A 12,592-nucleotide genomic window follows, 5' to 3' on the forward strand; every position below is an offset into this window, starting at 1 on the left:
GGTTTCATTTCTATATAACTGAGGCAAATTCATTCAGCACTCAGCAAATGAACTAAAGTACTACTTTCTCCTACTATACCAATGATTTCATTTAGTGTCCACTGAAGATATGGTAATCTGTTCCAGAATTAGAAGAAAACCTGTATTGGACTTGCTAAAATGTACACTCTACCCAGAACTTTGTATATTGGAATTGATGGTCAATTTAAGGAATTTTCAGGAGTAATGTTGACTCTTTAATGTAATGTAATCTACCTCGTAAAATGCAAGCTCACCATATTATCAAAAAAAGTAAAAATGTTGTCAAATTTAATTATTTATCATCTTTTGCTTTGGGGTTTTTTGTTTGTTTTTTAGCATCATATTATTATTTTTTTCCTTTCTAGAGATTAAGAAGCCACCAGTGGCCCCTAAGCCAAAGTTTGTGGTAGCCAATAATAAGCCAGCTCCACCTCCTGTTGCACCCAAACCCGATATTGTGATTTCTAGTGTTCCACCGTCAACAAAGAAAACCAAACCAGCAATAGCCCCAAAACCAAAAGTTCTGAAGGGCTCACCTGTTAGAGACATTGGGCAGTCACCATCAAGGAAAATCATTGTGAACCTGGAAGAGCACAAACAGGAATTACCTGAAAATGCCGACAACTCTAACTGTAAAAATGTAGGGCATCAGAGCAGTGATTATATTTTACCAATGTGTTCCTGCAGTTCTCAGTGTATCCATAAACTTGGGAATAGAGAGAATTTGTGTGTAAAGCAACTTGTCTTAGAGACCCTGGAAATGCATGAAAACTTAGAATATAGTAAAATTGAGGAGTCCTCTTCAGCCTTAAAAGCAAGGAGTAAATGTGATTCTAATGCTGAGAATGTCAAGAGCCAGAGTGAAGTCGTTTTAAAGGCAAACATCCTAGAAGAGAAGCTCAAAGATGTTTTAACACAACAAACATCACCTTTTATTTCCCTACCGAAGCACAGATCCACAGACAGTCCAGAAATTAATGATGGCTATAATTCCAACAGACAGTTCAGAATTGAGTTTGCAGATTTGTCACCTTCCCTGTCCAGCTTTGAGAAAGTTCCTGATCATCGCCATTGCCACCTACAACTTCCTAGTGATGAAACTGACCAGCATAGCAGTGATAAAAGCAGTACTTGCTTTCATTCATCTAAACAAGAAGCTCTGGAAAATGGTAAAAAGAGTACTTTTCTATCTTCAGATGGAGTTAGTAAGAAATCAGAAGTCAAAGACCTTGGTCCCTTAGAAATTCACTTAGTACCACATACCCCCAAATTTCCAACCCCCAAGCCCAGAAAGACACGGGCTGCTCGTCTGTTACGTCAAAAGTATGTAGATGTTCCTAGTGAAAGTACTGAAGAACCAGAGAATTTAGACAGTAACTCTTCTTGTCTTTTAGAAGCTGGTTTGAAAAACAATAAAATCAGTGTTTTTCATCAAAATGCTTTGTGTAACCAGGAACAGGTAGACAAAGTGAAGCCAGGAAATAAAAGTGAATTGAATGTGGACTCCAGTGGTGACAGACAAAATGTAGTCAGTCCACAGAAAGCTGTGTGTCCTGAAACATCTTCCTTTGAAAAAACGGAAACAGATTCTAATTTAAGTTCTGACAGCAAGACAGTAGATGGTTCTAGTATGTCACTTGCTGTGGACAAAGGGACCAGTTTTATAAGGTGCAGTACTTTATCTATGAGCCTGCCGAAGCAGCTCAAATTAACCTGCAATGAACATTTGCCTACTACCTGCAACGTGGGAGTGTCTGCCCCTCAAATACAAAAGGAATCTACAATAAAAGGTGAAAATTCCTCAAGGATTGTCCCCAAAAAACCTCAAAGACACAGCTTGCCTGCTGCAGGAGTGCTTAAAAAGGCTGCCTCAGAGGAGATTGTGGAGAAAAGTTCTTATCCCTCAAATGAAGAAAATAATTCAGAGAAAGGTCTAGAAAGAAATCACCTTCAGCATTTGTGTGCCCAAAACCTCAGTATGTCATCCTCCTTTGATATGCCTAAACGGGCTTCAGAAAAACCAGTGTGGAAATTGCCTCATCCTATTTTACCCTTTTCAGGTAACCCAGAATCCTTAAAGTCTGTCACTACGTCATCAAATAGTGAGCTTTCAACTGCCATAACTAAGCCTCGAGCAAAATCATTATCTGCCATGGATGCGGAAAGGTGCACTAAGCCTTGCAAAGACACTCAGAAGAAAAACTCTTTAAAGAAGTTGCTGAACATGAAACTGTCCATCTGCTTCATGAAGAGTGACTTCCAGAAATTTTGGTCCAAGAATAGCCAGCTTGGAGACACAACTGCAGGCAGCCTCGCAGGTGGGGAGAGGAAAGGAATTGAAAGTGATTGGCATGGCATGTTGGTAGAAGAGAAGAGAAGTAAACCCATCAAGGCATATTCTGCAGATAACTACAGCTTGGAATCCCAGAAGAAGAGGAAGAAGTCTCGGGGCCAGACCAGTACAGCTAATGGACCACGAGCTGAGTCTTTGGATGACCAAATACTCTCCAGGGAGTCATTATCTCAGGCACCTTGCAAATCTATCACAAGTGGCTGTGCCCCAGAGTATGAAAATGTACGCCATTATGAGGAAATACCAGAGTATGAGAACTTGCCATTTATAATGGCCATAGGGAAAACTCCCGAGTTAGAATGGCAGAATTCCAGAAGCATGGAGGACACCGATGCAAATGTGTACGAGGTAGAAGAGCCTTATGAAGCTCCAGATGGCCGGTTGCAACTTGGACCGAGACATCAGCATTCCAGGTAACACTTAGGTGCCAGATGGACACTGTGCCTTTGCATTTATCACTGAAATGAACCTCCCAAGAACCCTGTGATATGGGGGGGAAATCACTTGGTGAGAGAGTGGTTTAGTTAAGCACATATTAAATTATTTCAAACTGCAGTGTTCTTTTATCATAGTATGGGTATTTTCAATGCAGGCTTGAAGTAGCTGACTTATTTTAGTAGCTGATTCAAAGAATTTGAACCAGTGGTAGTGTAGATAATACAAAGGAGACCTAGAACAGCAAGGTTGCAGGCCTCCAAAGCACCAATGTAGAAGGAATAGCAGGAATCTAAGGGAGGAAATTGGCCAGTTCAGTGATATTTATTTGTTAGGTGTAAGAAATGTGTGCCATTTAGGGGTGCCTGGGTGGCTCAGTCAGTTGAGCATCTGACTCTGTCGCAGCTCAGATCTTAGTCTCTGTGTCATGAGTTTGAACCACACACTGGGCTCTACGCTGGGTGTGGAGCCTACTTTAAAAAAAAAAAAAAAAGAAAAGAAAAAGGAATTTGTAGAGTTTGAAATCCATGCATTTGCCTATGGTGTCCTCGTCAGTTAAAACCTCTAAATTTGGGGCGCCTGGGTGGCTCAGTGGGTTAAGCCGCTGCCTTCGGCTCAGGTCATGATCTCAGGGTCCTGGGATCGAGCCCCACATCGGGCTCTCTGCTCGGCAGGAAGCCTGCTTCCTCCTCTCTCTCTCTGCCTGCCTCTGCCTACTTGTGATCTCTCTCTGTGTGTCAAATAAATAAATAAAATCTTAAAAAAAAAAAAACACCTCTAAATTTACAAAATTTCCTACTCTGACGATTAGTTATTTTGCTTGTTGAAAACTAATTGCTGGCTTCATATAGATATAGGAAAAACACAGGAAATGGAAAGCTACTATCTTTTCTTCCTCACTTTTTTATATGTATTTACTACCTCTGGTATCCCTTCTGCAACTTTCTTATTGAAACCTTGACTGTTCTTGATGGTCCAACTCAGCAACCATTGACTTCATGAAGCTTTTACAGACCTAGTAGGAAGTGTTTACTTCCTATTCTGATCTCCCCATTATGCTGTGGTATCTTTATAGGTTTTGTCTCCATTTGTCTTATGGTATAGTTTATACAGTCTGATACTCTGTATTCAGTTTTAAGCTCCACCAAGAGTTTGAGTTGTATCTTTTTTTTAGACAATTTTATTTTAATATTCTTAGTTGAAAATGAGTCATATCTTTTATCCCTTATGGGGCCAAATGGGGGTTGGAGGGATGAGTAGGTGTTGGTTGGATGAAGGAATGAATGAAAAAGAAGGAAAGTAAACACTGCAGAAGCTTTGTTCTCTCTCTGTAGTCTCAAAGAGGGCCTTCGCATTGTGTTTAAAGTGTTGTGTGTATAAGATAAAGCACATAGGCCCCCCCTTTTTTTTTTAGGTGTATAAACTATTTTATTAACAGACAAGGCCTACAGATTTATTTCTTCTTGGACACACCCACAGTGCGGCCACGGCGCCCTATGGTCTTGGTGTGCTGGCCTCGGACACGAAGTCCCCAAAAGTGGCGCAGCCCTCTGTGGGCCCTGATCTTCTTCAGTCTCTCCAGGTCTTCACGGAGTTTGTTGTCCAGGCCATTGGCCAGAACCTGGCTGTACTTTCCATCCTTCACATCCTTTTGTCTGTTCAAAAACCAGTCTGGGATCTTATACTGGCGAGGGTTCTGCATAATGGTGATCACACGTTCCACCTCATCCTCAGTGAGCTCTCCGACCCTCTTGGTGAGATCGATGTCTGCTTTCCTCAACACCACATGAGCGTATCTTCACCCCACACTCTTAATTGCAGTGATGGCGAAGGCTATTTTCCGCCGCCCATCGATATTAGTGTTGAGTACTCGCAAAATGTGCTGGAACTTCTCAGGGATCACTAGAGACATGGCGGTAGCCTCAGCGGCGGCATGTAAGGCCTCCTGTGGAAGAGCCATAGGCCCTTTTTGAAGTCTTCATGCTCTTAGGTCATTAACCTCAAAGTAACTTTTGAGTACTTACAGTGGGACTTTTGTAGAAATAGTGACATAGCAGAGGATCAGAGAATTATCAGGTGAATGGAATAAATAAAATTGTCAAGCAAAATTTAGTGTACCAAGTAAAATTGTTCTAATTTCTTTTAGCTCTCAAATGCTCTCCTAGCATGTTTCTTTACTCATCATCTGTGCCCTTCCTCCACTGAGCCATAAAATACTTAGCTTCCTTGCCTGACTTTTCTCATAGCTGACTCCATTCTGCTTACAACTGTCTACTCTGAACATTAGTATTTAGGCAGAAGTCTTTTCCTTGGCATAAATATTTTGACAGAGAATTGAAATTAAGTATCCAACTTAAAAAAAAAAGTGTGTTCTCATGCTTGCTCTTGTCTCCATGAAACAGTTTTGTTGGTATTGCCCTGTTTTAATGTTTTTGTATATTATGTGGGTGTGTATGTGTCTGTGTGTATCTGGGTGAAAGAGGAATTAATTTGGCTTCTTTATGATATATGATTATCCTTAGCTAAGATAGAATGTTTTTCTTGAAATTGGAGGTTTGGCCCTCCCATTGGCCTTCAGGCTTAAATTCCAACGATTCGTCATTATTGCTAACACCAGCTGTAAATTTCTGTAATTTGTCCCTTTTCTGGTATGTTTCTTATGCAGTGAGGGCACTGCTGCTCTGGTGCTGCTGGGAAACCAGGTTGGAAGGGGTTAATGTACACAGCCAGCCAGTGCAGCTGGATAGCGTTCCTAAGGAGGGTTCTTTCTCAAGGCCACAGGAAACTGAGGGCGGCTTTGGACAGGTTACAGGCTGTGAAGTAGGGCAGCCTGGTAGAGAGTGAGAGAGCTCTGCTTTTGAATTGGCTTTCCATGGAGATTTTTGTCTAGGCCTGGAGCAGGGAGCCAGGCTTGAGCGTCTTGAAGTGTGCCAGCTGAATCCAAAGCCTTCAGTTGTAGGGTCAGACTAACAGCTTTTCCTGGGAGGGTGTACCTTTTGTAAAACATTGAATAGACAAAGCAAAATCCAAGCCTTCATGAGGAGGATACCTGGACACCTTAAAACAAGGTAAATGAGGAGTGGGACCTGCATTTCGGATGAGCCAAATGGATCCAAATGGACATCCTGTTTGGCAGTCTGGCTGTTGAAAATATTTAGACCTCTGCCTTGGAGTAATTAATTTGAAGTCCAACACAATAGAGGTCTAAAATGATAAGAAAAAACACAAATGAACCCTTTTTAAGACTCATCTGCTGAAGTGAATAAAAAAGTGTCTTTAACAGTTTCTCAATCCTCAGGAAAGAGATTCTGGATCTTTCCTAGGAGACTGGTTTACGAGACTTAACTGGTTTTGCAGAGTCCACATATATAACCAACCAGATTCTGGATTAGTAAACAGACATTGCCAGCCCTGGGGTGGCTCATATGGTCACGTTCTTTAGAGTACAGATGTTTCATGAGTCCAACAGCTTAATATTTACTAATTCATAACATGTTTGTAATTTATCAGGAAATAATTGTATGTAGTCCTCGTACAAACAAGATTGTGTTCTAAAAGTTCATGATAATTTGGAACTTAGAGTGTATTGCCTGCCCAAGGAAGGAGTTTTGGAAACGTTGGTAGAGGACCCAGGTTAGCATTGACATTATATTAACCATTACTGTCCTGGCTTTCCCCTCCCCTTTCCTAGGTGAATTCTTTCTCCCAGTGTATGTTTGTGCTGGGGCGGGATCTTCGCCCAGCCAGGGTGGGGTTGAGCACGGTGTCAGAGGAGCAAATCCCCTGGGTCTGAGATGGCAGTGTTTGTGCAAAGGGTGAGGTGACTGAAGAAGAATGAGGAAATTGGGGGCTGGGTTTGCTTTGAGAAAGACTGAAAGGCATTGGGAGTGATAAGCAGAAGAGAAGGCTGGGTGGTTGGGATTTAGTGTGCAGTGGATTTTCTTTCCCTCCTTCCTCCTCACTGTTCCTATCCCTCTCTTTCCCTCCCCATTCTCTCCTGAGTGATTCTGCTGATTGAGTTTCTGACCTCTGGCAAGAATGAATAGGAGAAAGCTGAGGAAGGGAGTTGATGGGGGTAACGAGTGACTCTGGGAAGCCCTACAGGAAGTTGATGGGGGTAAGGAGTGGCTCTGGGAAGCCCTCCAGCAGGGAAAGGTGAATAGCCAAATCTGAAAGAAGGTAAAAGAGAGTGAAGGGAATTCCTCTGGCCATAGAAACAGTTGCTTTACACATTCTCAGATAGGTTGCCATTTGCTTACTGCTCGGGGTTCTCAAAAGCAGTGTTGTTGGGAGCAAGATTGTGAATGACTCAAGCATTCTGGTGCCATTTAGGTGTTGTTATGAGCTCTCTTTGCCGAAATGTTTCAAACATGCTTATCCTAAAAATACATAGCTGGCACCTTTCTCTCACTGGCACGCACGTTAATGAGTGCTCATTTACTATTATTAAAGAAGTTTGATTTTTGTAGGGAATTTAATAAATGTGAGCCTTTAATATTAAAGAGTTACAGACAAATCAGCAAGATAATAGTGTGCAAATAAGGGGATTTTCCTCTTGAAATTGTAGCAGGTTTTTAAATTCGCTAACCAAGAAGAGCTTTCCTTGGAACCTTTCTAGGTTTTTCCTCTGTTGTTTTAGTTCTTTTTATAAGCGCTTCAAAGAAAATGAATGATTACTGGATTTCCTCGGTAACTTGGCAAGCCTTCAGTTTATTTATTCCACAGTCTTGACCATGTGTAAAGCACTTTGCCTTCAGAGCTAAATGGGGGGGGGGGGGGCATTTCCCAGGAGCTTCTGTCCTGTGAGGCAGCAATTATAGGGCAACATGGTTCTGTTGATCCAAGCTCTGTCTGAGTTATACCTCAAGTAAGGTATTAAAGATAACCTCACAGATTCGGTAACACTTGACCCAAGGCTTATAAAACGGACATGATTGAATTTGGCATTTAGGAGGTCATTTTCTAACTTCACTGGTGCTCTGGGGGAAGTAGCTGCATTGCAGACTGAGGATTTCAAAGAGAGGAAATGGAATCAGCCAATGTGGATGGCTGTTTCTTGAAACTTTGCCCAGAAGTCCCCATCACTTGATAGGTTTGGATTTATCTTCAGGTTTTCCTCAAGTACCAGGATTCAAAATAAATTTCAGGATAATTTCTTCTTAATTAATCAGTAGGTTCTTATTTCTGATGAAAGAAAGTATTAAGCTTTTGTTTGTTTTCTCCCCATTTTAAACTTAAAACTGGGCTGAACAAACTGCCAAATTATAAATCCTCTAAAATCCTGTAATGAGTTTTGTGTTGTAAATCATCAGACCCCTTCTAGAAGATATCTCTCTTGGGGTGCATTTACCATCTGGTGGTATTGCTGCATTTTACTATAATGATGAAAGTATAAATGAATAGCCCTAATAAGCATTTTCATCCTGTCATAGCACCAATATTATGCACAGTTAAAGGGTGAAGGTTAGGACTCCTATATCTCAAAAGAAGCCCTTTCCTCTGAGTTATTTTCAGCACCAGCTCAGGAAATGTAGAAAATTTGCATGGCTCTTTATCTTTCTTGTGTTGGAATCATAACACACAATTTTTGCAAATCTGTTTGTTTACATACTTACTCTACATTTGGAACTGCAGCTCCTTGCATTGGATTTTACTTCTTGGCAATAAGGCTTTTCTTTTTTCCCTTTCAAATTAAGTATTAGCAATTAGTGAAACTGCAGCTCTGTCACTCTGGTCTCATTTTCTGCCAAAATAGGTAAGTGATATTTTATCAAATATATATGCTTTTGTGTGGTAGAATGTGACTTTATACTTTTAGAAGTATATTTTTAGTCAAGAGATAGAACAAATATCCTACATTGTGATTGTGGGTACACACACACAAATACACACACATCCTGTCTTCATAAAAATACATTGTTTTGAGATAGCTGGTATCTGCACATTTAGAAATGATTGATTTTCCATTGCTTTGTTTTTATTAACTTTTTGAATAGTAAAAGTCTAAAATAAAAAATTTTATTTTTTTGCTTTTTTAAAATTACAGTCAGTTGTTTTTTTAAAATTACAGTCAGTTGTATCAGTGAGACAGAAATCGCTTTGCAAAATGAGCTTCTGACCGATTTCCTGGAAAAATGTTCTCAGGAACATTTCCCATTTCTTGGGAAAGAGCACATGTAGGGAAGGAACAAGGAGGTCCCTCATGCTTTTCCTAGGCATTTTTAATTCCTGTAAGAACCTGAGAGGTAAAGATAATCTGATAATCCATCAATCTGTAAATAGATTGAGCCTATTAATAGGATGTTTGGAACTCAAGGCATTTTTGCAGTAGAAGTAATTGTAAGTCTTGGGTTCCTAGCCAACACACAAGAACTTACTTAGCTTCTAATATATGAAAAAAATGCAGTGAGACCATGACAATGCTAAAACAGAGCAATAAAGTAAAGTTTTTATAACTTTTAAATGCTGGTACATTCAAGAAGGTAGAGGGTAGTGTGTTGAGGAAAATATTAAGAGGGAAGGAACAGGAGGAGGAGAAGGTGAACTTTGGCTCACTATCCCTCCAGGTGGTTCAGGGGAATTCCAAATGTAGGCTCATATTCTTATGTAGGGGGTGAGTTTGTTCGTATTTCAAGCATTCATAACTAATGCCTGTGCTTTGTATATTATTTTTGTAAGCTTTCTGTGTCCTTCCAGACGTTTCTTTTAAATGCATCATCTTTTCCTGGAATTGCATAGATTAATTTGGTATTTAGGGAAAATCCTTTATTTAAAAAAAAAGTAGACATGTTTATATGAGCCTATTAATTTTAATACTTTTTTTGTAACTGTATTGGGAGCAAAGTGTAGCAAAATGTGCTAAGACTCAAAGAACAGTTCCAGTTGTAACACATTTAGGTATGGGAAGCTATAAAGAGATACTTACTGATCTTTTTATTAAATACTGAGTTTAAAAGTTAAGTTCAAGAACTGAACTGCCTAGTTTGTTCTGAGTGGTATAGAAAAACTTTGGATTAGTCTGGGTCTGGTAATTGTGTTAGTGCATCTCTGAAAGAAAAAAAAGTATTTGCAAGTATTGACATAAGGCAGAGATCATCTGTCTTTGGAGTTAATAAAACTTGGGTGGACCAAATAGAGTATATCGGGGAGTCAAGTGTGATGATAGTATTTCCAGGGAGAACAGCTGTCTTCTGCAGTTTTCTTTCAGATTTCTCAGCCCGTTTGCATTTATTATAGATCCATTTTGGTTCTGTATAAGTGTGAACTGGAGTAAGGTTGTATTTGGTGTTATATCTTTTATCGAGAAGAAATTGAATCATGGTGATTGTGACTTCAGAAAAAATGGACAACCAAAATGCACCTGGATTAATGGTCTGAGCCCTAATGTCCAAGGGCCTGTTTACCAGACTCTCTCATTTATCAAAGTGTTTTGGTTTTTACTTCAGGAAAGGTGAAATAATAAACACTGAACAAAGAAAGTCAGTTTCCCCTGAATGTCTGGATAAAAATAAAAAGGAAAACAAACACGTTTAGCCTTTTTCTGTTTGAAATGGTGCAACTGCTTATTCTTTAGCTCCTGTGGATTCCATTGAAAACGTTGTTTTACTTAGGTCATATATTTTTTGAAGTCAGTTTCTTGGTAACATATTTATGGCAGTTGATATATTTTGGCATATGGTAGTATTATCTAAAACGTTAGGAATTAAAGAATAGATTTGACTTTTAATAAATTTAAAATAGCTTGTTCTTTGTTTTCTTCATCTGAAAGGCAGTTCTGATTTGAACTGTTTGGCCATTATAATTTTAAGTCCAGGAAAGTTGGTAAAACTTATAAAGAAGGAATAATTGGTGACTGTTTTTCCTGTCTTTCTTTTGGTCTTTAGATGTATCCACATTCACAAGTCAACAGAAATTTCAATTTAAATGACTACCTGTTTCACTTCTTAAATTTTCTTTGCATGGTTCCACTGTTAGAAGCATGGAGGGAAAGCACAATCCCTCACTAGGGATCACTAGCCCTATTAGGTTGTGGGAAGGACTCAGGACAGGGGAGGGAGGAATGAATAATGAGATTGTTCATTGAGTCCAGATATGACTTATTTGGTGTCAAGTTTGGGTGAGGAAACTTAAATGGAGCCTTTGGGTAGTTTGAGAAATTTGGAAAGTTAGGTATGCTTTTTGGCTGTTTTAGGTCAGATGTAGTTATAAAATCATTAAATTTTAGAACTAAAGGAGTCATTACAAATCATCCAGTGCAGCCACCTCATTCACTGATGAAGCCAAGCCCAGCAAGACTTGTTGATTTTCTCCACACCACAGAGAAGGGAAATGGCAAAACCAAAGGCTCCAACCTGCTGCTTCAAAATACCACATTGCCCCTTCTGATGCTGTTGTGGAACCTTTGCAGAGAAAGTCAGCAAAGTTTAGGAAACCCAAGTGATCTTAGTTGTTGCCAAAAGGTTTAGGTTTGCCTGTGCCTTTTTCTCTTCCGTTGTAACAGATGGACAGGAAGGACAGCTGCATACAGCTTATGAATACAGAGTTATATGAGTGTATGAACATAGGATATATGCCTCCTGTTTTTAAGGTGATTTCAGAGAGATGAGTGTTCAGACTGAGAAACTTTTCAGCCAATGAGTATCTGATGCTACTAACATATGTTAACAGAACTTTCTTCCCTCCACTGACTTCTAATCAATCCAGTTCCCCCCTTCAACAAAGTTTATCAACCAGATAATATCAAAGATGGATGCTGTTAACATCACGTAGCACAGACTCTATGCTAAATGGAAATAGCTACTATTTACTCAGTATTTCTGCTATATGTCAGGCATCATGCTAGGAGCTCTTGTATGTGTTTATTTTAGTCCCTGCTATCCTAAGACAAAGTATCTTTGGGCGCCTGGGTGGCTCAGTGGGTTAAGCCGCTGCCTTTCGGCTCAGGTCATGATCTCAGGGTCCTGGGATCGAGTCCCGCATCGGGATCTCTGCTCAACGGAGAGCCTGCTTCCCTTCCTCTCTCTCTGCCTGCCTCTCGTGATTTCTCTCTGTCAAATAAATAAATAAAATCTTTAAAAAAAACAAAAACAAAAACAAAGTAAGTATCTTTTACAGATGAGGAAACTAAGACTCAGTGAGGTTAAGGAATTTGCCTAAGGGCACAGACTCCAAACTAAGTATGGAACCAAGTTTTCTGATCCTGAGACATAACTGATTTTTTTTTTATTTTTTTATTTTTTAAAGATTTTATTTATTTATTTGACAGAGATCACAAGTAGACAGAGAGACAGGCGGGGGGGGGGGGGGAGCAGGCTCCCCGCTGAGCAGAGAGCCCGATGCAGGACTTGATCCCAGGACCCTGAGATCATGACCCGAGCCAAAGGCAGTGGCCCAACCCACTGAGCCACCCAGGCGCCCGACATAACTGATTTTAAATCAGAATGTGTTCATATTGTTCTGTGCTGTGAAGCATTGGTTTTGGATTTTTGTTTGTTTGTTTGTTTCTTTTTATGTTTGATATTGGTAGAGGTCTGTGAATCTTCTACCTAGGGGACAAAATATTTCTGTCCCCAGTTTGTTCACTGTCTAGAAGGAAAACCCAAGGACATCTGCAGTGATAAGTATAGATACCACTGAACATTTTCAGAGGTCCCACATTTTTCATGCAAGAAAAGCTCTTTGATTGGAAAGTTTTAATGGTTAGGAAATTGATGCTTCAGTGTTTGGAAACTGAACTAATCATGCCATCTTTGCATTTAATCAAGTTAGTGGTGGCTGCTATTC

General features: G+C 39.9%; 1 protein-coding gene and 1 pseudogene across 3 annotated transcripts in view; one reads left to right on the plus strand and one right to left on the minus strand.

Moving 5' to 3' along the window:
- Positions 1–12,592, plus strand: part of FGD6 (FYVE, RhoGEF and PH domain containing 6) — a 117,952-nt gene that overhangs the window by 5,264 nt on the left and 100,096 nt on the right. For all 3 annotated transcript variants that reach the window (XM_046011746.1, XM_046011744.1, XM_046011745.1), the window contains exon 2: positions 387–2,787. In XM_046011746.1, the coding sequence (XP_045867702.1) occupies positions 387–2,787 (2,401 nt within the window). The remainder of the gene's footprint in view (positions 1–386; positions 2,788–12,592) is intronic.
- On the minus strand, positions 4,221–4,775 carry LOC123946280 (annotated as a pseudogene).

This window comes from Meles meles, chromosome 7 (genome assembly GCF_922984935.1).
Source record: "Meles meles chromosome 7, mMelMel3.1 paternal haplotype, whole genome shotgun sequence".
In the NCBI taxonomy this organism is placed as follows: domain Eukaryota; kingdom Metazoa; phylum Chordata; class Mammalia; order Carnivora; family Mustelidae; genus Meles; species Meles meles.